Consider the following 25,014-nt stretch of genomic DNA (forward strand, 5'->3'; position numbering starts at 1 on the left):
CTCCGTTTTGAAATAATCAGTAATAATATAGGTAAGAAATTCCATAAAAAAAAGGTTATAGCCGCATTTTTCATAAAACACCATTTCAAACTAGAAATATTTTATATGGTAAATTACCTATGCAAAATTCACCTCCACTCACTTTAGTGGTTGGGTGAATGTCGTCATGGTAACACTAATGACAGTAATATTACTTGCAGTATGAGATAATATGCATTACAGTTGACTACTCATCAACTGTGGAGCGTTGTTTGTAATGACGTTACAATCAGTACAGCTTGTTTGTTAATTAAGTGGATGTGACCCCTGTGATGTTCGTGTAGGAACTATCAGTAATTCATCTCATGGGGTGATATAATAGATGCATTACCTCATTTATTACGAAAGCAATTTATTTCTATCTGATTCTTAGTTTTCAAATCAAATTAATCCAAGAAAAAAATATACTATTATGTACCTTAGGTATTGATTTTGACTACAACTCATATGGGCAACGTGCCCTTCTGCACTTGTATTATTTTGTATTGTATTACACAATCGAAATCTTTTCCAATAATTGAAAACATGTATGAAAATAATCTCATGAACCTATGATGATCTGTCTTGTTATGAAAAAATATTGGCAAAAGTGGTGAAAAACGTAGACACCAAACTGTATAAGATAATTCAATAAGAAATCCTTTTAAGAGTTATTGTAATATTAAGATTTTTCCAATAATTTCGTAATGGAACGTAATATTGCAAAACATGAGATGATGCAAAACAAAATAAATTTTAAAATCAGAAAATTACATTGCAAATACTTCTTTTTGACAAACTCAGTCTCCCTATACTATGTGTTGTCTAAAATACAATTTAAATATTAACAGCTGTTTCATTAAAAAGTAATGAAAACGAGAGGTCGTCCAGTGGTCGAAACTCGACCAAAAATATGTAATGTACTCACTTCTCTATTTTCACCCCACACTGTAAATAAAACATGTGATTGGAGTTTCTTCCATTTGTTTTGATTTTCTGTTTATATTTCGTTGTTATTTCGTAACCAGCATAGCAACGCATAAGATCCATGTTAATTTTTTCAAATTTTCAATCTCATTTTTTGTGCTTATCTTTGAGCCTATTTAAATTTATAAAGGGATTCTGCACACCTACAGGAAAATAGCTTTCCAACGGTATGCGTAGATTTTCCCTACGATGCACACGAGCTGAGAAAAAAGGTTTTAAAGAAACATGCTTGCCTAATAATATATAGATAGATTATCCATATGACGATAATATAAACAAATCTGGAAAGGGAACTTAAAAGGTTTCTGGGGCAGAGCCATAAGGGAATTTACTTCGTTTTTCTTTTGATGGCTCATCTACAGACCGAGACCTTTCTTTTGACACCTCTACCAAGCTTCTACGCCCAGCCGTTCTCACAAATTAGTGAAGACAAAGTTTCCAATTAAATATTTAGATTCTCCATGTTAATCTTATGGGAGAAAATCCAACTTTGAAGAATTGGGAAGATCCTGCCCAAACCAATAAAGATTTCAAAAAATGAAAAACACTTTGCAAAACTACAGATCAGGGCAATTTTTTAAACACTTTAATCATCAAAATCGTTCCAAAAATGAGAGAGGAGTTCTGTCCACAAAAATTGGCTTAGCGTATTATACAGGGTGACAAAAAAGTCTGGAAACGGCTTGATATCTTTTAAACTAAATTCGTTAGAAAATTCAAACTTTTCATAGCAACTTATATGTAAGAAAACTACTTTTTGCAAGCATTACCATTTTTTGACCTTCACCAGGGGACGGCCCATGAGGAGTAGGTACATAATCTTTAATGTAAGCATAGGTTGATATGCACATCATTTTAAAGGTCTGGTCAAGTGGAGTTCATTGCCGGAAACCGCGTCAAAAAAGGTTGATCCGTTACAAAATGGCGGCAGTCCAAAGTTCTTGCGGAATACCTGCAGAGGCCTTAGAATTGGTAAATTACTCATATCAACATTAGCCGGGAAATCTTAAATTCGTTTAAATTTGTTTTGAAGATTGAATACTATTAGTCTACGAGCTAGTTGACTTTAAAATACAGTTTAAGCTCTCAAGCTAATGTTTAATACGAGTATTTACCAATAGTAAGGCCTGTGCAGGTATATTCAACAAGAACTTTGGACAGCCACCATTTTGTAACAGATGAACCTTTTTTGACGCGGTTTCCGGCAATGAACTCCACTTAACCAGACCTTTAAAATGATGTGCATATCAACCTATGCTTACATTAAAGATTATGTACCTACTCCTCATGGGTCGTCCCCTGGTACAGGTAAAAAAATGACAATTCTTGGAAAAAGTAGTTTTTATACATGTAAGTTGATGTGAAAGGGTTGAATTTTCTAACGGATTTAGTTAAAAAGATATTAAACCGTTTCCAGACTTTTTTGTCACACTGTATATATATAGATGTTAAATGGTTCAAATAAAATATTGATATTCACTTTCACTGAATACTCATCATATTTATCAGTTTTATTCGTAACGGCTACGAAGTATGTATTTACACCAATTTAATAAGTTTTTACTATTAACTATTTGTATATCAGACTATTACGGGAGAAAGGAATGTAACATTGCCCTGGTTAGACATTTCAAGAGGGATATAAAAGTGTTAGAGAAGGTCGTAGCGCGTGGACTGAATGTGAGAAACAATCAACAGTAAAAGACACTTCCACAAACTCTGTAGAAAGGATGTTTTATACTGGCTCCTGTGCTTTCTCTTTCTAATTAAACGTTTTTTTCTATGGACAATGAATACAAATTATAACAAAAAAACTCCCATTTATCAGTTAGCTAACAAATTCATTTTTTACTCAGGCTTAAGCATGATAGTTCCCTTAAGAACCTTTTTTTAGAATTTGATATTTTATCAGATGCATTTTTTGTTAAGTTTTTTTACACAAGTGTGTAATCTACTTACATTGAACAATACAAGTAAACTTCTCATTGTATTACAAAATATTAAGTGTTTATAGCCTAAACATTTACACTTGCTTGTAGTCCGCAAAAATTTTGGAGTTTAACTTCTACTGTGGCATGAGTAAAGATAATATGAATTATGTTTACATAGTTAAAGGTTTCCTTGCTCCTTTTTTAGGAAATCAAGGTTTTTTTTACTTAAGCAATTTTCCTATGGATTTGAAAATATCAAATCGAGCAACTTATTACACTAAAGAAAAATTATTTAATTCCCTTCTACTAGCAGTATCCAAGTCATGTTTTTACTCAGATAAATTATTGAATAATTTTGTCATCATGTTTAATGGTATAACCACCATTGAATATATACTGTTATTTACTATAGAGTTCATAGGAGACATAAATATGCTATAGGGTGCAGTATTTTTAATGTTCTTTGAATGTATGATTTACAAGTGGTTAAGGTATTAATAAAACTGTATTTTAATCACACTGTTTGTGTTACTCATAAAACTTAATGTTACACGTAGCTAAAGCTTTTCATAAAGAATATTATGATTACTTCAAAGTAGTAAATCTATTGTCAATGTAATACATTCTGCTATTCCAAACAATTCAAGAATCGACCGATTTTATTTCATTCATGTTGTTTCAAGTATTTGAGGGTCTAAGATTAATTTATGCGTATAAAAGAAAATAGTTCGTAATAACTGTAATCTGAATTTCAAAACTGATATCGTTATTTACATTATTTTTCGATATTTTGGCAAATTCGAATTATATTGTGCAATAAAATAATTTAGTATAAAAGGAATCTGTTCAATTTGGAACCCCCGTAACACAATATCAAAGATGTAATTTTCCCTATTAGAAGATGGTTTTAATCTTAGCAAACCCATAAACCAATAAAAAACCATAAAACCCCATAATCGGATATCCGCCAACACTTGTAATTGTTTCTTTCTTAACAAGTGATAAACGACATTGCGTGTCGCTAGGTTTATGAGGTTAAACATGGCATGCTTAAAGTGTGAATGATTTAACTGCCCCGTAAAGTAAGTTGTTTCGAATTTACAAAATGGCTAACAAGAGCAGGGAAGTTGAATGTGAATATTTTCTTGTATTGGTATATATATACTGGGAGTTTATAAAAGAATGCAGGGATTTTAAACGGCCGTTGCTCGGGGACTATTAAAATATAATTAAACTATTTAAACGTCAAATTAAAGGGAAAAGAACAAAATTGTTCTCATATTATGATAAAATAAGGATTCATTTAATTAGATTAAGACTTTTATCAATCTCATATGAGTGTAAAACTGGCAAAGTCTCTACGCTTAGGGGGATTGGCGGGTTTATCTGATGTCTTAACTGAATTTTGTAGGCACAATTGACTTAATCTTATACGGATAACATCATGAAGTGAAGATTTAGGTATGTTAAACTGAAGATGGTTTTTTTCCGGGCTTCTGATTAAAATGTCATTACTTGTTTTTAGCCGGCCAAGTGAATGTCCTTTCAAAACAATACGGTGCCCCGAAACTCATTAAACCAACGCAACATTTCTTTATTATCAAATAGATTTAAATTGTGTTCAATTTACCAATCAATTTAAACTCTGCGAACCAAAGATTAAACACTGTGGCTTCTATTCTAAACGCGTAAACGTCGTACTGGCTTCCGGCGTCAGGCGTGCGAGTCGCAATGACGGCCTAGAGTTCAAAGTTTCCTCCCTTGCTACACGGGAAACACAATTTTAGCGGAAAGTTATTTAGCTTCTATTTGACGTATAAAACGTTAAGTTACCTTGAATAGTACCTAAGCAATTAACATTTAAAATTCCTGCATTTGTTTGTGGACATGTTCTTTGGGCTAAGACAAACACAAAATGCCGAATAAGTATGGGTCTAAAATGCCCAGATTTCTGTCTGTCGGTCAGTTTGTGATTCGTAAAAACTATTTTATATCTTGGGCATTTTTCAATATAATAGAGATTTCAAAATCGGTATAAATGTGAAGTTTAGAAGGTCAGAAGAGCTTAAAAATTGCCATTCCAATATTTAAAGCCGTTTTAATATGGCGGCCATTTAAAATATTTAATGCAAATTTTCATGAAAACCTTAAATATTAAGAAAACTGTTTTATGGTGAAAAAATATGTAGTGAATTTAAATACAAATCAAATTAGGCCTTGTTTGTTAATCGGCTCACAAACAACCGAGTTATCAGCTTTTTCCACAGTCGGTTACACAATTTAATAGGACTAATAATAAACCTAACTTAAGAGCAGAATGGTAGTACTATAATGTAGTATAAGCCTGGTAATAATTTCTACGATTAGGAGTTCATGTGGTTTTATATAGTTTATATGAACACGTATATATGGAAAGATTTTACCTAGTGCTTCCATTAACTAAAACAGTATTTTAGTATTCACGGTAAAATTAGAAATAACACTTTCAAACTGTGTATGACTGTCTTACGAATGTCAAATTATGTTTTACTTTTATGGTTATTTAGTAAATGAAGTTGCATGTTTTAATGTACAATAAGTGTAGGCCTTCATCGTATTTATATATTTCTCTCTTATATCATGACCCTTAAAGCACTGAACCCTACTGTCATCCTGAAAGGATAAATGAATTGCGCTAGTGGTTTTATTAATTTGTAATTTAATAGAAGTAACATTTAATAACGTGCCGACTATAAAACGTTGATCATGTATATACAGTACATGTGTGTCAATATTAAATTGAAAATCAAATTGTTTGATTAAATTATGTTTTCTTGAAGTAAGATACATGTGGCGGTGAAATTAATTCTAGGGATACCATGAGATGTATTACATAAAGGAAATACAATCGTCTTAAGGGAAATCTGTCCAAACCATTATAATGTGTTTTGAATGTTCGAAAGGTTGAACTCGTCTCTCCCGTAGTGAAGACCAAAAAGGTAACAAGTTATTCCACACCAGTTGCATTTTGAATAGAAAAATTACGAATTACGTTAACGAAGAATTCGTACAAAACCCTAAAATGTATGTGAATATGACATGGATAGGTCCACGTTACTCACCAGTAAGTAGGAAGATCAGTAGGCACAGGCTGGCGGCTCCGAGGGCTGGTTGTACCATGGCGGGTGAACCTACCAAACACAATAAAATATTAAACACCTCATAATCCTATAAAAAATCTAAATATATGCAATATACAAATGTAGATCAGTCACGTTTTTAAAAAGGGCAATGCAAGAAGCATTTAAATAAATAAATAAGGTCTTTATTTCCAAGCGTTCATCAAAGTACAAACTCTGTTTTTCATGACAACTTTGGTCCAATTAAATAAAACAATACAATAGTCTATTCATAAATAAAAAATAAAATTATCTATACGGTTCAAAACATTTCCTTTACACATTTCTTAAACCTATTACAACTGTACTCTTTTAAAGTGGGTGGCAAAGCATTGTACTTTTTTGGGCCAAAGAAACTTCTTCCCCGTTTCCAGTTTTGTCTTTGGCAAGTGCAACAGGCTGTCCTGTCGAGTACTGTGTTCACTTATTTCATGTCTAAATGTGCAATACTAAATGTTATGGGAAGGGGAGGAAACAGGTCCAACACGTAGGAAGTGGTGAAGGAGGTAGTAAAGGCTAACGGTGCATAGTGTGGGAACATTTGTATTTCGTATTAGGTATATCTATAATATATTTATTCATTCATTGCTTTATTAAACACCATGAAACATGATAGCTCCGCTAAACTGGCTTTCATTGCTATGAAAGCAATCCTAGTTACTATATATATAACTCATCCACATACCCAATCATTAGTGGACCTGACAGTTTAATAAAAACTATTACCACTGATACGTAATGATGATAAATCTATGAAGGAATGCGTTTAAACAATGGTAATGCACAATAGAAGATAGTTATCAAATTTTTGTCAATTTTAGGATGAGTAACCGGATGACTAATCTTAAGAGGTACTTATACTATAGTATTCTATATAACAGACTATAAAACTATTGTTCTTTCTAAATCAGTTATTTTACAGGTCAGAGTTTACAGGTAATTTTCTAAAAGGAATTTTCAATCTTGCAATTGCATGAATAATCTAATCGCATATTCGACAACACTTGTAATTGTTTCTTTCTTAACATGTGATAAACGATGTTGCATGCCGCGTGTTGCTGTTTATGAGCTTTAACATGTAATGCTAAATGTGTAAATGGTTTAACCAGCGTAGTATAGGTACATTTACTCATAACACCAAAACAATTAAATTACTGCAAGTAACCATCACATGTACAATTTATGGCATACATAATATGTGTAAAATCATTACTAATAGTGTATACAGTAGCAACTATGTACAAGGCTTTTTGGAGTGCAACGATATTGATCTCGATGAAAGTGCGGATATATTTAAAACCATCCAACTTACTTAAAAGATCTATCAGATAGTACTGTACGTTTATATAGCAAGCGTAATTTATATAGCATACCAGGATATAACCTTTTTACCTCATGCAACGATGAATACAGAGCTGGAGGTGTTTTGTGTTTTGTTGACAAATCAATAGAAAGTAAGGATGTAAAGTTGTCTTTTAACCCAAGATCAGCTGATATCTTATTGCTGGATATAAAAATGAACCAAGTGTATTTTAAGCTAGTATGCCTGTACAGATTACAAAAAATTCCAGAAAACTCATTTTTAATAGATTTATCTCAGCTGATGTTAGAAATAAAAAATAATGCAATATATATTGGTGACATAAATATTAATCTTTTGGAGGAAAGTGCTATATCTGAAAGCTACAATAGTGTCCTAAACAATAATGGGTTTATATCCATAGTTAACTCTCCTACTAGAATTACTCACTTTACAAAAACATTAATAGACCACATGTTTGTAAGAAATAGATATATGCAACAGTTTTCCAGTGGAGTATTCGATTTAGGTATCACTGACCATTGTGTTCTAGGTCTTAAATTTAGATATTTGTCCAATACAAAAACTGTTAACACATGTGATGATAACATAAACCTTAAGAAACAAATACTTGATTTTGATCTTGTAAAAACTAAGCTTAAGAATACTAACTGGGAAGATATTTATTCTGAATTAGATGTAAACAATTGTTTTAGTATTTTTTATGAAAAATTAATGAACGTTGTTAATACTAGTAAAAAAACTGTTCATGTTGACTCTAAACTGAGGAAAGCAAAGTTATCGAGTCCTTGGATTACAAAAAACATTTTTAATCGAATAAAAAGGAGAAGAAAGCTTTATATACTTTCCAAAAAAAGACCATATGACACTGCTTTCAACACCTATTTCAAAAGATTTACAGACAATTTAAAAGTTGACATTGACACAGCAAAAAACTTATATTATTCAAATAAACTTCAAGAATGTAATGGTAATATTGCCCAACAATGGAAAATCATTAATAACTTGACTGGAAATGTAAAAGATAAGAACATTGATAGGATTGAGCTAAACGATGGGACACTGATAACAGAGCCTGGCCTTATCGCCCAGGAAATAAACAACCACCTTGTCTCAATACAGGCTGGACAACCAATCACTTTCCCTGCAGCAATTCTACCTCCTATGTACATCTGTCCACAAACGTTTTTTATAGCACCAACTACAGTGCATGAAATAAAGTCAGTTGTTAGTAATTTAAAGAACAAAAAATCTACTGGCTTTGATGGCATCAGTGTTAGTTTACTTAAACATATAATTGACGAAATATCTCTTGTTTTAGAATACATATTTAATATGAGTTTCAACAAAGGTATTTTTCCAGAGACACTCAAATTAAGTTTAGTTGTACCCATTTTGAAAAAAAATAATTCTTTTAATTTAGAAAATCTCAGACCCATTAGCTTACTTTCAGTTTTTTCTAAAATACTCGAGAAGCTCATGATGATTAGAATTGAAATTTTTTTAAATAAAACACATTTTTTCAGTAATAAGCAGTTTGGTTTTAAGGCAGGTCAACAGAAAGTGCTTTATTGGCAGTAACCGATCACATCTTCCAAGGATTAAACTCAAAACTGAAAACAACAGGTCTATTTATTGATTTTAAAAAAGCTTTTGACATGGTAAATCACAACATTCTTTTAAATAAATTGCAAAACGTAGGAATAAGAGGTACAGCTTTTGAGTGGTTTAAGAGTTTCATCACAAATAGGAGGCAACAAGTAAAAATAAACAATGACTACAGTAATCCTCTCATTGTACAAACGGGTGTGCCCCAAGGGTCAACGACCTCAGGTATTTTATTTTTAGTGTTCATCAACGATTTATTAAATCTACCTTTTAACGGAAATATCTTTGCTTTTGCTGATGACATTGCTCTTTTTTACACACAAAACGATTTGATGTTGATGGAAAATTTAATAAACGATGATCTTTTACTTTTAAGAAATTGGTGTTTGATCAATAGAATGCAGGTAAATGTAAACAAAACCAAATTTGTTAATTTCCACTCAACCGGTTTTGAATTGCCATCTCCTTTAATTTTTCACTCCTCAAATTGCAGTCCACAACTATGTAATTGCCAGCCGTTAGAAAAAGTAAAATCTATAAAATATTTAGGAGTTCTACTCGATGAAAAAGTCACCTTCGAACCTCATATATTAAATCTACATGCTAAGATACGAACACAAATAAGAAAATTTTATTTTTTAAGAAATTTTTGTAACGAATCACTTTTGAGAACATTATACTTTGCACTAATCAACTCAAGATTGCAATATGCCTTGCCATGCTGGGGAGGAACTTATAAAACCTTGATAAATAGATTAAGAACAACACAAAACTTTTTTATGCGGATAATTTTGAAACAACCTAAAAGAACAAGTTCATTTCCACTCTACCAACAGTTAAAAATTTTGCCCATACAGCACCTTTTTGTTTTCAAAGTTCTTAGACTGTTTTTTGTTCGAAGTGGAAACAGAGTTAACGTCATACCAAATATTACACACACATACATAACAAGAAGCATTACCAATAATACTCTGAAACTACCCAAAGTAAATAAAGCTATTTTTCGTCACTCTTTTCAATATCTAGGTCCAAAATACTATAATTATCTACCACTTCAAATAAAGAATAGTTTAAATTTAAAGCATTTTAGCAAAGCAACGATAATTTGGCTTTCTTCTCAGCAGGACATAAATTATATCAATAATATCCTGTTGTAATAACTTTCATTCTTTATTAAAACAGTTCTTGTTTTGTCCATCAGATGCACAGTTCAGGCGGAATTCAATGTTTTATAACAGATGCTAGACCATAAATTACAACGTCATGTTAGCCGATAAGTTAGTTTAAGCAAACTGGTTACACTACTGGATCAAGTAGCCAGTTCTATTTCTCTACATCTCATGTATTGTTATATTGTGGTTTTTTGTGGGAAATAAACTTCATTATTCATTATTCATTATTCATTATTCACGTTTTCTTTTAAAACTATTTTATTAAGATAATGTAATTTAATGAAGCAAATCATGTTGCTAAATGTCAACCAATATAAACGTTAGTTTACTCAAATCCGAGTAGAAATATTTATCAACTATACTACCATTTTCTCTGGTGGTATCTATATATTAATAGGCAAAAGTGTTTCTTTAAAACTTTTTCTCAGCTCGTGTGCATTGCGGGGAAAATCTACGCATACTAAATGAAAATATTTGCCGGTAGATGTTCAGAATCCATTTATAAAATTAAAATAGACAAAAAAATTAGCATAAAAGATTAATTTAAAATAAAAAGATTATATGGGCCTTACGGGTTGCCATGCTGGTGACGAAATAACAAATAAATATAAACAGAAAATTAAAAAAAAATTGGAAGAAATTCCAATCACATGTTTTGTTTACAGCGTGGGGTGAAAATAGAGTAGTTTGCACAATACATATTTTGGTCAAGTATTCGAACCAAAGGCGACCACTAATCTATTTAAACATAAAGAATTTTCTACGCTTTTCCGTGAAGTAAATCGTCGCATCAATGTAGAGCAAAATATTAAAACCACCTGCTTAATAGTTTTAAGCTTTGTACCATTGGAAGTTAATTTTTTGTACAATTTGCCAAGATTCCTAATGAGTAAACTTGCATTGGTTGGCTAAAAATTATGGCTATATCTTCCAGCCTGCATCCGCGGGTTCTAATTCTGACAATTCCACCTAAATCAATGATGTATGCGATAAATTACATCAATCAGGTGTCAATGTAGCATAAGGTATGAAGTAATAGTAGTTTACGTATCGATTGCGTTGAGTCTTTACGACACGAGTAGAAAATTTTAGGCACGAGCCTTGGAGAGTGCCTTAAAAACTTCTACGAGTGTCGTAAAGACTATTAACGTGAGTTGCGTACCCTACTTTACCTACGACCGTTTTTTAATTACTATAAATCTGGATTTAATTACTAACAATCACTACTGATAACTTTTTAGAGAGGTTATGTTTTCGTGTATTGTCATTGCCACTGAAAGTGATGCAACGACTTGTTGTATAATCAGCTGATTTCCTGTAATTACGTGTTTGTAAAACTTTGTTAAATAATACGTTACTTTTTCAGGCAATAGGTTCTGCCAGCAGCATTCTTACCATAAATACTGTATCAGGTACAATTAGGTATATATTGCATATATTTTTACAACTGAATAATATGGTGAAACAGTTAATTTACAGTTAGATCTCAGCATCGAATATGTGGTCCACAACGAGTTGGGTGAAAAAGTGGTTAAGAGGTTTACAAAATAAACCAGAAGAACATTTACATTTATCAATTTAACCTTATTTTGTTTCGTCCATTTAATGAATTGCTGGTATGTAATTGCATATGGTACCTTTGTTTTGATTTTGGTGGCAAAAGATTAGCACAAACAGTTTGTGCTCTCATTTCTATCTCGTCAACATCACTTTCACTAACTGATATTTTAAAATCAACCTTCATTTACCTTCCACCAACTTAGGTTAAGAATACGCGAGTATCAACAGGAACAAGCCGGATCAACAATTAAAATTGTCAACTGATCAGCTGATCAGCTGATTAGTTGACGTTCGAAGTATTACAATTGTACTTCTTTTCTCTCAATCCTTGAATCTCATTGGTCCGTTACCCGTGTTGTTATGAGAAAAACTATGCTGTTATGAAATGAAACTATGCTGTTATGAAAGTAAACAGCTGTTAAGTGAAACTTTTGAATTCTAAGAACTGAACTGAAATGGCTACTTTAAAAAACGGTCGTAGGTAAAAATATCTCTCTGTGGAGGCATTCTATGATAAATAGCCACAAGGTGATTTTAATTGTTGTTTGAGTGTAAATTGCAGTTCGACCTACAATTTAATATTCTAGCGACCCAAGGTAACGTACACAATAAAGTCATTTGTTGCCACAAAGGCACTATTGTTACCAACACAAAGACTTCGTTACATGGCTTTTTTAGATGTATGTATATAGTTTGTACAGTAGCTTTCTTATTAGAAGTATATTGAGAAGTATATATGTTTAAAGACATCGTTTAAACAAGTTGATAAAAATGCCTTGAACATCTAATTACCTGTGATTTATTATGATTGGAAGCGGTATTTTAGCTAAAATATTACTCCTGATTTGAATTATTACATTATTCACAATAATTTAAAAGGATGTTCCATATCGAAACCTTTCAAAAAAGTTGATGTTTTAAGTGCAGGTAACTATTTAAATAGTTTTCTCAAAGTCATTTGAGAAAGCAATGAAAGATATAGTTTTCTAAGAAAAGGTCGTCGTTTAAATCTGTAAACCCGTTATTTACTTAGCAACTAGATAAAACTACTAGAGATTGTCTTAAAAAATCCAACACCAGGATTCTCAAAATAAATCGTTTGACTCAACTACTGTAACATCTATGGTAATTAAATCGTCAAACTAAACACATCTCTCGGTATTTCATTCTTATTCTTTTAGCACCTTCTTTGTGAAAATTGAGTTTTAATTACAAAATTAGGAGCATTTTTGTTTTTGTTCCAACAAATAACTATATGCTAGTTACTTGAATTTACTCCAGTGATCTACATCATATTGAACATAAAATGTATTTACCATATTCTACAGTAAAAAAATAGGAACACCGTTTAAGTTGTTCTTTTAATCTACATATGTCTTGAATATTTAAAAAGGTTAAGCTATAGTCAGAAAGAGGTTAATGTTAAAGTAAACGTTGGGGAAGGATTAGTTCATTGTTCTCCTTAAATCTCCATTTGGAAGCTTGTCTTGCACCTCCTCTCTTGTTCCTTTGGTGTTTAATTGTTGTAATGCTATCTGAATATGTTTCTTTTTCACCACAGACCTTCTCCTATCATACTACAATAGTTGAAAATTGATTTACGGTATGATAAACAAGTCTTCTAGCACATTTTGATACATTATCACCTATATTACAAACATTTAAAAGGAGGTAAAAATAACAGGCATAATAACATTAGGCTTAACAAGAAGGTTTGCTGCTACAGGGAAACTAAAAGAAGTGTGTTTTTTTAGTAAAATATTAATAGCTTAGTATAAAAAAAAATACATTTACCAAGTTTAATCAAAATATAAACAAGCAAACTACAACATTTTACAATATTCTCCGTAAGAATAACACATAAATTTTAAATTCAAATTTTTTTAATTTTCTCCGTTGACAATGACCGTACAAAAACACTTTGATATAAATCATTTGCTTTTTTAATATCTTTAAAAAGGTCTAGAATATTGGGATATTTTCTATTTTAAGGGTTAAAAATGAGAAAACCCTGGGCCTAGGTCTTACCGTGCCACCTACGGTAATAGCTTCTTCCCTATAGGGAAATTCGCTAAAATAAAAGGACGATCGATTTTGACTAATTATGCTGGTCTAATCAGGTCTACTTGGACTCTTTACTATAGTAAAATAGGAAAATATACATAAAACATACACAAAACTAAACATAAATAACACAAATTGAATGGCATACATACATAAAAAAAGCGCAACACAAACACGGATAAGCAATATTGTAGATAAGTACGGAGTAGTAGATAAGTATGTGGATAAAAGAAATACTGTTAAGCTTTTCAGTTTTTTTCTGGTCGTAGTTTAGTTTTTATAAATAGATTAACTCTTAAAAATATATTGAATAAACCAGCCGGTTTGGATTTTAGCCAGTTCATAAATAATGTTGACGTTAACAGGCTGGCCAGTCAACCGTGTCTTGTTAAATATCCCTAATCGGCTTATACTTTTACTGTGCATGGTGTTTGGCACATTTATTTGTATTTTACCTCATTAAGTCTAATTGTTTAAACAATCTTACATTACTGCATTTTACGATTAAGGTGTCATTGTAAAGCTTATGATTTAGTGGAGTGACGAATGGGACCTAAAAAAGTGACACCCCATTGAGATTCTGATCAACTTTATTTATAACGGTTTGGATGTGTATTTAAATTTGAAGATCTGATCTTTCAGTTGAATTTGTAACCAAACAAGATACAAAACATGGTTTCCAATCCTACTTTGAGCTGCAGGTAAATGTCTCTAGAAATCAAAAAGTAATTATTGGTCTTTTTGGGTTGATTAACATTCTCCGCTTTAACGAATATCAAACAATAATTCAACCTTCTAATAAAAAAAATAAAAAAAAAAAAACACTGCTGTAAAATTGTTTTGTTTTCAAAAACTACGATTGTCCTATAGTCACTACTATAGTACGAAATATAGCTTTACAAGACTTAGTTTGCTAACTCCTAGGACAATTTAAGCTAATTAGTAAATGTTGCGGGTTTAATTACCCTATCGTTTTGAAAGAGGCTTTGTATTTAAACAATAGCAAAGGAAGAATTAGAAAATGTTCTTTGTTCTTCTATCACACTTTGTTCCCACACACGAGACCTGCTGTGTTAAATTATTCTGTATCTACGTTTACGTCGAAGGTTACAGTTTAACCTCTTTACACAAAATATTACCTAAAGTATTACTTCCTCCTAAAGTTCCGAAACAAATATATTCCTCTCTTGTTTGATTCTAATTTGGATATACTTTAAAAATTAAATCATAGTTAAATAGCTTCAATCGTATTTTTAAATGTTAAAAAATACTCAGTTTTTTTTCAAATGTATGTTTTTTTTGTTTCACATCAGTTAACATAATAAAACTAGTATATATAAGTCAATTGAATTTACGAATTTAAAGATCTACAAATAGCTTAATTCAAATTAATAAATTATTTGGGGGCAGCCCCAAATTTTCAAATGTAAACACTTATCATGTGACCCCTCATTAGGGGCTGGAGCAAAGTTTTAACTTTGATGAAAAAGTGCAATTTCTTATGTTGTAAATATGTGCCGAGTTTGGTTTTCCTACTACAACGCGTTAAAAAGTTAACTGGGGTGTTATGAGAATTTTTGGTTGGCCATACCCTTTATACCGTTGAAAATTATCTCTGAAAAAATCTCTAAAATATTCTTGATTGCAATATTAGGCTCTGACACAGAAAACATAATAATATAACCTTATATAGTAGGCTATAGTAGTATGTTTTCTGTGGCTCTGAGGACATAAACTATTCTCAATAGGAGTACAATTGTTTATTTGCATTATGGTGATATCTTGCACATGTTGTAAATGGGATAAATGTTGTATCGCCAATAAGATAATTAAATCGTTTCGTATATTTACAAACGAGGCAGTAAATAGACATGGTTGTCAGTTTTGATAACACTTCCATAATTTAATACACACCATCTGTATTAGTTGTACGTTGAGCTTACAGTTTGTGTCGTTATTATTTTATATATAATAAAGAAGAAGTGCGAAGTTTGCCGGAAACCTCTGATAACATTGTGGTGCCAGAGATCGGTTGGCTAAACTTCGAGTTTGCTGAAGTTTCCTTTCTTTCAGTGAAAGTTGGTTGAAATATATTGGAGTGAAAACTTGCCTTTTGTTTTGACAAAAATATTCAACTTATAAGTATTTTCATTGTAAAAAAACTAGATTTAATCATACGTTTGTATTTATGATTCGATGAGAGAGCTACTGTTACATCAAAAATAATGGTAGGTTTCAAAATAGGGGTCCCATATATTGCTCCTTCCCCTTTGTTTGTTCCTTCCTCAATACTCAAACCACAAAGAAAAATATACCAGTATATAAGTATATGTTCTTTCATGGCATAGAAAGAAACATTTCAGTTAAAAGATTAAATATATAACCTAAGGTATTTTACAAAAAATAACGTCTCTGTGGACAATAATACAAACCTTGACAATGAGCTCGTTAGTCAATGTATGGAAAGAGCATTCCCTTTTAATGTGCCTTTCTTTTTAGTATTTACTTTTTACTGTCGTTCAATGTACAGTCCTATTGTTTTGATTGTCATATTTCTTCTATTCTAACTCTATGTTAGTAGTCCTGGGTGTAGTGATCGTGGAGGGTCACTCCGAGGAGGAAGGCTCTCGGAGTAGACCTTTTGGGGGAAATAGAATTTTGTTCTTACAAAGATCGGACATATGCAATTACAAAATCAAAATTAGGGTTTCTCCGATCAAGCGTATATTTTTCAAACACATCCTTATATACATATAATACGTGAAGGCGATTTCTACGAAACACTACTCCTCCGTTAATAATGGACGGATTTTCATAAACGATGTTTCAAAATTAAGTATTGTTTGTGTAGATGCCCCCTTTCACCAATTCCTGTAATAAAAATCCTTGGGGTTTCCCCACAGGCCATCAAAATACCAATGTATTTCTTATGGATAAAAGATTTTGTTTACTTAAACGGACGAATAATTTGTATTAATTACAGCTGTTCATAGTAAACACATTATACACACAAGAGCGTTCGTTTTCAGTTTCGATAACTGGAGTGGAGTGACTGATTACATTATCTTTGAGTTGATTCCACGAATACTAGAAAAGACCCGGTATGGATCATCATAAACATAAACAAATAACGTTTTTGGCCCGAAAATAAACATTATTTAAAATTGCATAATGGAACTGCCAAAACATATGTTAATGCTATTGGTATATGATTCGGGCCAACAACGTCATTTGTTAATGTTTATGATCCATACCGGTATTTTTCTAGGATTCGTGGTTGATTCTTTTAAGTAGGTACGATAATCGGAAATTATGACTGTTATTAGTTTTGAAATAACACCCGTAATACTTTGCAATTGCTCGAATTCGAGCAACAGGTGCACTATTATCATTATAATAAATGATTAAATATCTGTCTCAATGTTTGCATTTGTGAAAGTATCGAAATTCGTGGCCACATCCGCGGCGCTCGCTGCCGTCTAGTGGTGTATCGGTGTCCTGAGCCCAGCACATTCTCTACCTGGAGTTCAAAAAGTATGTAAAAATATGTAAAATATGTATTTTACCCATATCAGAATTCCCCCCCCCCCCAACCCCTCATGAGTGGATGGCTCAGATTTTTACTCCCGGAATATTACCACCAGATTTTTACCAATTCCAGAGGCATAAAATTCCGTCGACCCGTATCAGCGACCGTTCCATGAACCTCTACCTAGAAACCGAAAAAGAGTTGGTCTCGGGCTAGAAGATATTTTTCCGATTTTTGAAAACTAAATCCGCTTAGGAGTCAGGTGATATTTTTAATTTTGTCTTATTGCAAACGATGGCAAATTGTAGTAATACACAGTAATAATGACAGGCGTTTGTTTCGGTTTGGACATCACGCAAACTTCCACTTACAAAGACAGATGTCCTGCGTTTGGGCTAATTTTGTAGATCAACGCGAACAATGTTTCAGGCTGATTATTTAGTCCAACTTTAATGTCAGAATTTGTAATAAAACTTAGATAATGTGATAAATTTACCTGAGTTTCACGTATAGTTTGAATGGGCCGTAAACATTATGTCAGTAAAATATTTATTATGATGTTTCTCATGTACAATGAGGTACAACAATTAAGAACTTAACCATTAGATAGTTAATGAAATAAATTTTAAATGGACATGAGCTGTATACAAGTCTTACTGATATTTAAAACTTTAATTACGGACTTAATTGTCTGGGTAGCCGAGTGGTTATAGCGCTCCCCTTCAAACCTGAAGGTCACTAGTTCAATTCCAAGCGACAGTTTTTCTAAATCCAGATGTTATTTGTCATTGGGCTGGGAAATAATGATGCTATCTAACAAATACCCCCGCCACAGCAAACCTGCCGACTAAGCGAATTTCCATTTGTCTGAATTGATTTTCAGTTAAATATATTTTAATAACATTAGGTTTAACGAGTACCTAGGTTTGCTGCTACAAGGAAACTAATAAAGTGTGTTTTTGAGTAAAATATTGATAGCTTAGTACAAAATAAATAAATTTGCCAAATTTGATCAAAATATATTCATAAACAAGCAAACTACAACATTTTACAATATTCTCCATAAGAATAACATGGGAATTTAAAATTTAAATTTTTTTTAATTTTCTCCGTTACTAATAATCGAAAAAAATACTTTTATATACTAAATTATTTGTTTTTTTAAGCTCTTAAAAAGGTCTAAAGAGAAATTGGGAAATTTTGTGTTATGAGGGTCAAAAGTGAGTAAAACCAATTTTTACCCCATAAAACCCCCCGTAAAGCCCCGTTCCCATGGTCCGATCGTACTGGTTCGCGAACTCATTCAAGTTTATCCCGCTTTACACCTTTAAACCAAATTTCATCAAAATCGGACAAAAATTACTCAAGTTATCGCGTTCACGGACATAATCTATAAAAACTATATATATATATACATATATAAAAATTTGAACGAATAGTGTTTTTGGCCTCTAGGGACATCAAAATGAAAAAGTAAATCGGTCCCGGGTCTAGGTCTTACCGTGCCACCTACGGTAATAGCTACTTCCCCATAGGGAAATCCGCTAAAAGGTCGACTGTTAGATTAACAAGTCTATAGGGTTTGGCCCGTTCCCTTTCAAAACAAAAAAAATGCCTTTGGAAAGAAAAACAAATAAAACTAAGATTGTCGACGTGAAAACCTAGTCATAAAACTTGAATGGATGGTGTTTTTGGCCTATGGGGGACCTCAAAACTAAAAAGTGAATCGGTCCCGGGTCGAATTCTTACTATGAACTACGGTAACACATTATTCCAAAAATGGGAAATTCACTGATAATTTCAATAATCTTTAAAAAGGGCCAGAAGCTATCTGTTGAAATGGTATATTTTAAACTATAGGTATAGCCAAGGAACTAAAAGGGATACAGTAAACACTTTTTGATAGTTAAGTAAGTAGCTGTATTTTTTTAAATTTATAGCCAAAAAATTAGAGTCTCAACGTGCAGTAAAACATGAAACACTACATATTTGAGCTTTAAAAAATATTCGTGACAGACTTTTTTGCAACAGACGATACAAAATTGTATTTTCTGTTAGGGACAAGAGCGGATTTTTGACGTCCAATTTTTTTGACGTTGTACTGTATAATGAATTATCTTAGAGCTTTATATGAAGGACGAGGAGAGGAAGTTGTGTAGCAATCATCTAATCAACATAAATCTCAAACCACTATAAATATCTATCATATTTTTGTTTTCTAGACATAAGTTCAACGGATAAAGGCACCGAATCACAGTGCCAGGGAATAATCGCTTGACCATTTGTGATTTTACCCAAGGTCCTGACACAGACAAGTATATCAATGTATTTATTTATTTTGTCTGTGGTTCTAACCAACATACCAACCGCCTCCAAGGCCGTACTTGAAGAATGTACAAAGCCTGAATGCTTAGTTTGCAAATTATTTTTAAAATATTAATAATTCAATTATTATTTTACAGTGTCAACATAAAAAAAAAAACACGTTCAAAAGTTCAAACACTTTATTCCATGAAGCTGAAACAAGTTATAATATTTTAATGAGCGTTAGTTGAAGTAACAAGGAGATTTTTGTTAATTAAATAACTCCGATAATAGCAACACAATGGAAATGGGAGTGGTAGAGAGAAGAGAGAAGGGGTAGGGGAGGTGAGTTGGAGAGAAAGAGAGATATTAAACACGCACAACACCAGTTAGTGACAAATTAGTTTTGTTTTGTGTTTATATTGGGGATCAACACAGCATGGTAACAAGTTGATCGTGTTACATATTAAACAAAACTGGCCGTAATAACTGACTTCGATGTTCCTCCCCTAATGAGATATGGAAACATATAAACATAGTTTGGGTTGGATACTTGTTTAACAGTATTTCATGGAACTGAGATTTTTACATGTATCATTTACGAGCTACAATATCATGGTTATGTATTAAGTTGAATAGGTTATTTAAAAATAATAAATAATCTTTATGAAACTGCAGTATACTAATAGTATTATGACTTGTGTTTAAAAACAATCACTAATTAGTTTAAATACTATAACGATCTAGAACTATAACATCAATATCATTTCAGGTGTCTTAAGGCTTCGAAATATCGTAAACATTACCATCATTTGTTTATTTCTAACCGAATTTTCCAATCACAGTACCACTGGAAATAGATTGAAAAGCTCTTCAAATATGATGTTAAGTATTATTTTGATTGGGACTTGAGAGTCAATCATTTTCTGAAATTTGGCTTTGGAAATATAAATATAAGGTCTTAAATGTAAGCATAGGTTGATATGCAATCAAACTAAAGGTCTTTAGTCTTCTTTGGTCTTCACGTATTATATATAAGGATACTGTACATTCATGTCCTGCAGTATTTTCTATGTACAAACAGGATGCATTTTTTTATCTTTACTAGTAAAACACAATGCCGCAAATTTGAACTCAAACCGACAACCGAGTCAAAAATGGCAGATGTTAAAGATATCATTTTGATACTTTAAACGGCCGCCATTTTTTTCTCAGTCAGTTGTTATTTTTCAACTCAAATTTGTTGCATTTTATTCTACTAAACAAGGCCTTTAATTTAATGTGCATATCAACCTATGCATACATTTATGATTTTCTTATGACTTCTAGTGGGCTCATCCCAGAGAATGTAGCTTATAATTCAATGTATCTTTGAACAGCTGCCATTTTTGACTCGGTTGTCAGTTTGAGTTCAAATTTGTGGCTTTGTGTTTTACTAGTAAATACTTTTATTTGATTTGCATCTAAACTATGCTTAGATTAAAGATTTTCTTATTACTACTTGTGGGCCATCCCTCTGGAGGAGAGGAAAATTGACAATTGCTTAAAAAGGTAGGCTTTTATGATAAATATCTACATACAAAACTGTACCTTAAATTGAAATTCTCATCAATCTCAAAACTAACAGTTCCTGCTAAGATTCAATGTTAAGTAATTAGTCGAGTCTATTAATATTATGTGATATCATTTTCACACAATATTATGCAATGTTTATCAACAGTTATCAATTAAATGGTATACTTTATACCAAGTCGTAGGAGAGTTGGCTTTGTATCATAAATTAACTGTTAAGTAGGTTAACCGTCTACAACAAACGTTTATTTATTTCGCCATTACAGTTAATAAATTGCTCTTAGCAGATTAGTTCTAAAGCAATGAGAGCCCAGTTTTACGCCTTAGATTTGTAGTCACAGGTAAGAGAATTCTGTATGGTCAATTGGAAATGTTACGAGTCTTCGAAACTGAAAACGAACGCTCTTATGTGTATCATATGAACAACTATCCGCAGTATTATCCTGAATAATTAGACCAATTCGTAAATTACAAGGAAAAATGTGGTTCGGATTCCACTATAAACTGTAGGTCCCTTAGTTGCCATTAGCTGTATGGGCTATTAATTAACAGCTGTGTCTAAGGAACATGTCGGCCTTAGTCACTAACAAGACTACAAGATCGCGCCACTCATCCTACACTCATCCTTCACTCATATTTGGGTTAAAATACGCACATAGTGGCGTCCCCATCTTAAATAATTGAATTGAATTGAATTGAACTGTAATTAATACAAATTATCCGTCCGTTTAAAACAAAATCTTTTATCCATAAGAAATATATTGGGATTTTTATGGCCTGTGGAGCAAAGCCCAAAGACTTTTATTACAGGAATTGGTGAAAGGGGGTATCTACACAAACAATACTTCATTTTGACACATCGTTTGTAAAAATCCGTCCATTATTAACGGAGGGGTAGTGTTTCGTAGAAATCGCCTTCACGTATTATATAAATAAATAAATAAATAAATAAAAATGCCTTTATTTGCGAGCGTCTTTCAGTATATATAAGGATACTGTACATTCATGTCCAGCAGTATTTTCTATGTACAAACAGGATGCATTTTTTTATTAGTGTATATATATTACGTCAAAATTTTAATTTCAGAGTTCACAAATGTAAATCTCAGAAGCGTGCAGGAAAAATTCCATAATGTTATTTCAAGATAATGATTAAACAAGAGCACCATGGAACAAAATGGAATAAACTATTTATTTGGTCCACTCATTTAATTTATATTACTATACCTACTGATTTAAAAAGGGTTTAATAATAAAAATGAGAAGACTGCCGTACACGTACGGTATTAACAGTATTTAATTCATTTGAAAATGTACCATGCATCAGATTACAAAAAACTGTTACGTAGACAAAAATATGGAAGCTAACAATTATAACAAAATAATATTCAGTTCTAAGCTCATGTAAAAAATCAGCGACTATAATTTAATGGTACCTTAAATCAACCACTTGTTTGCCAGTTGCCAATAGTACGATTGTTTCAACGGAATGCGGAAAAAAGGCTAAACACGTCTCATGGACATACTTTTATATAGTATTCACAATTACTAATAATGTATCTAAGTAATTGTTTGTATATTGTATCCTTAGATAAATTTGGTTTGTTCATCAAGCTAACTCGCAGCATATATTTTACTGCATAAATTTGTTAAATCATTTTGTTATATTCATCAATGCAGTAGATGAGACAGTAGAATTGAAACCTCTTACTAAGAAATAATAGTATTTTTTATCATCACTAAGTTGTGTTTGGTTATTAAAACCACAAAGTTGTATCTAGTTTAAGTTGAACAAGAAAACACAATAGTATTTACTGTATTTGATATTCATGTATACAGTTCTTACTAGAAAGCTGTAGATCTAGGTAAGAAGCATAATCTTTTGACACAATTTAAAATAACAAAATGTTGTTATAAGTATTGAACTTTAACTTGACTTTTTGGTTCACTGTCTATAAAAACTGTTGTTATTTTCAAACATATAAGTTTTTTTTCACATTGAGATCACAGTGAAAATACAATGATCATAACTTTCTTGAGGGTTGTCAAAAGATAGTGTCCGCCCTGAGTCCAAGCTTATAACAAACAGTACAGTACTACAATATTTGTTATTACAGCTAATTTTAAAATAAGTAAGTTGTATACAGTTTAATATATTTGACTTCGTAATAAAGTATATACTCATAAATTAATGTTTCTTTCTAGTTCTAGAGCATTCCCCTATTTGAACAACAATAGAAGAAGAATCCCATCCTTGTTTAAGAAAGATATATCATATAATACCAGATTATATTTTTTTACAAAATACACTTAACCTTCATTTATTATTTGTAATAGTGTTTATTTTTTTATGCTAGAGTATTTATATATCTAGAACAACGGCAGCAAAGTAATCACCCCTTCCTTAGCGATAAATTTAGCTGAAACGCAAAATAAATTTCCTACTTTTATTTTTTGTCATTTCCTGGTCGTTCCTACTCCTCTTTTATGTCCTTTCTTTAAAAACAATGACTTTTTGTCTTTCCTCGTTCTCTGATGCATTCTCAATCAAAGCTTTACCATTTATCATCATATATTTAGACATATTTTTCTTTTAAATAGTGGTGTCAATCATACTTACATGAGAGATTGGGCTGAGTTTTTGTAAAATATCCTATGTAACACACACAAACGCACAAGTACTTTGCGCGCACTCTGCTTCGCGTCTACTGGACTGGGCTAAGCCCCCACCCCCACAAACTACCCCCGCGCACCCACACACTCGCACGCGCCTGCCCACTCATTCATATCCAACCACTGTTAATGAACTGATCATTCCCACTCTTCACCCTGGGGATTTATAATGTAGGATGACTCTGTGTGGTGGTGTTTTGTAAACTTTTAATCAGGTTTAAATGTTTAAATCAGATTAAGGAGTATAGTATAATGTGATCAATTTATACATGAAGAGATTGATATATTAGGTTTAATAATTGGTTACAATCAATAATGGTTGCAAAATTAATGTACTGGTGGTTAACTACTATTAACTACTATTAATTAATTAATTATTAATTGAATTAACTACTATATGTGGTTTTGATTAATACAATTATTGTATCAAGACCTTATTTAATTTATAGTTGAATTATTTATATATATATATAGACCCCCTGAAAAAGTAAATACTGTAGGCTATTTAACTTGCTCTTTTTCTATACAAAACCTTTATTTTGGAATAAATAATATTATTAACCTTTATCTTTAAAAAAACTTAAACAGGACCTTAAGGACAACTTTCTTGTTTTCACGAAAGCAAGAAGATTACCTCTTGAAGTGGGTGGCTCATTCAATGCAGTGTCCACCCAGCAAACTATGAGAATAAGAATCATAATGAGAATCATAAGCTCTAGCATAAAGAATATTATCATAATAAAGGGGGTTATATATCTAATGCAACCCAACTTAAACGTATTGTGAGACACATTTTAACGACAAAACAAGCCTATACGTTGGTTTAACCTGTGTCTTTGTTTTATTGCCGATCAGCTGATTTGCATTGATGCATAGTTATACGTTGGTATACCTGTGTCTTTGTTTTATTGCCGATCAGCTGATTTGCATTGATGCATAGTTATACGTTGGTATACCTGTGTCTTTGTTTTATTGCCGATCAGCTGATTTGCATTGATGCATAGTTATCTTTGAGGTTTAGTGTAGTTGGAAATTTATTTTAATAAGATACATCACGGTAATTCCCAAATATCGAAGAGTTATACGTTAAAAGTAAACTATTGGTTTTATGCTAGTA

At 31.9% G+C, this 25,014-nt stretch overlaps 1 protein-coding gene across 1 annotated transcript in view; it reads right to left on the reverse strand.

Moving 5' to 3' along the window:
* The window catches only part of LOC128988464 (uncharacterized), a 37,572-nt gene extending 13,650 nt beyond the window's left edge, over positions 1-23,922 (reverse strand). Inside the window, exons 1-2 of the mRNA XM_054409769.1 lie at positions 23,845-23,922; positions 6,038-6,106 (exon numbers count right to left, since the gene is read on the reverse strand). Of these exons, the coding sequence (XP_054265744.1) occupies positions 6,038-6,095 (58 nt within the window). The 5' untranslated portion in view covers positions 6,096-6,106; positions 23,845-23,922. The remainder of the gene's footprint in view (positions 1-6,037; positions 6,107-23,844) is intronic.
* Positions 23,923-25,014: the final 1,092 nt, after the last annotated feature.

Source organism: Macrosteles quadrilineatus, unplaced genomic scaffold (assembly GCF_028750875.1).
Source record: "Macrosteles quadrilineatus isolate MER2022 unplaced genomic scaffold, UCM_ALF_1.0 Scaffold_3__2_contigs__length_128488019, whole genome shotgun sequence".
In the NCBI taxonomy this organism is placed as follows: domain Eukaryota; kingdom Metazoa; phylum Arthropoda; class Insecta; order Hemiptera; family Cicadellidae; genus Macrosteles; species Macrosteles quadrilineatus.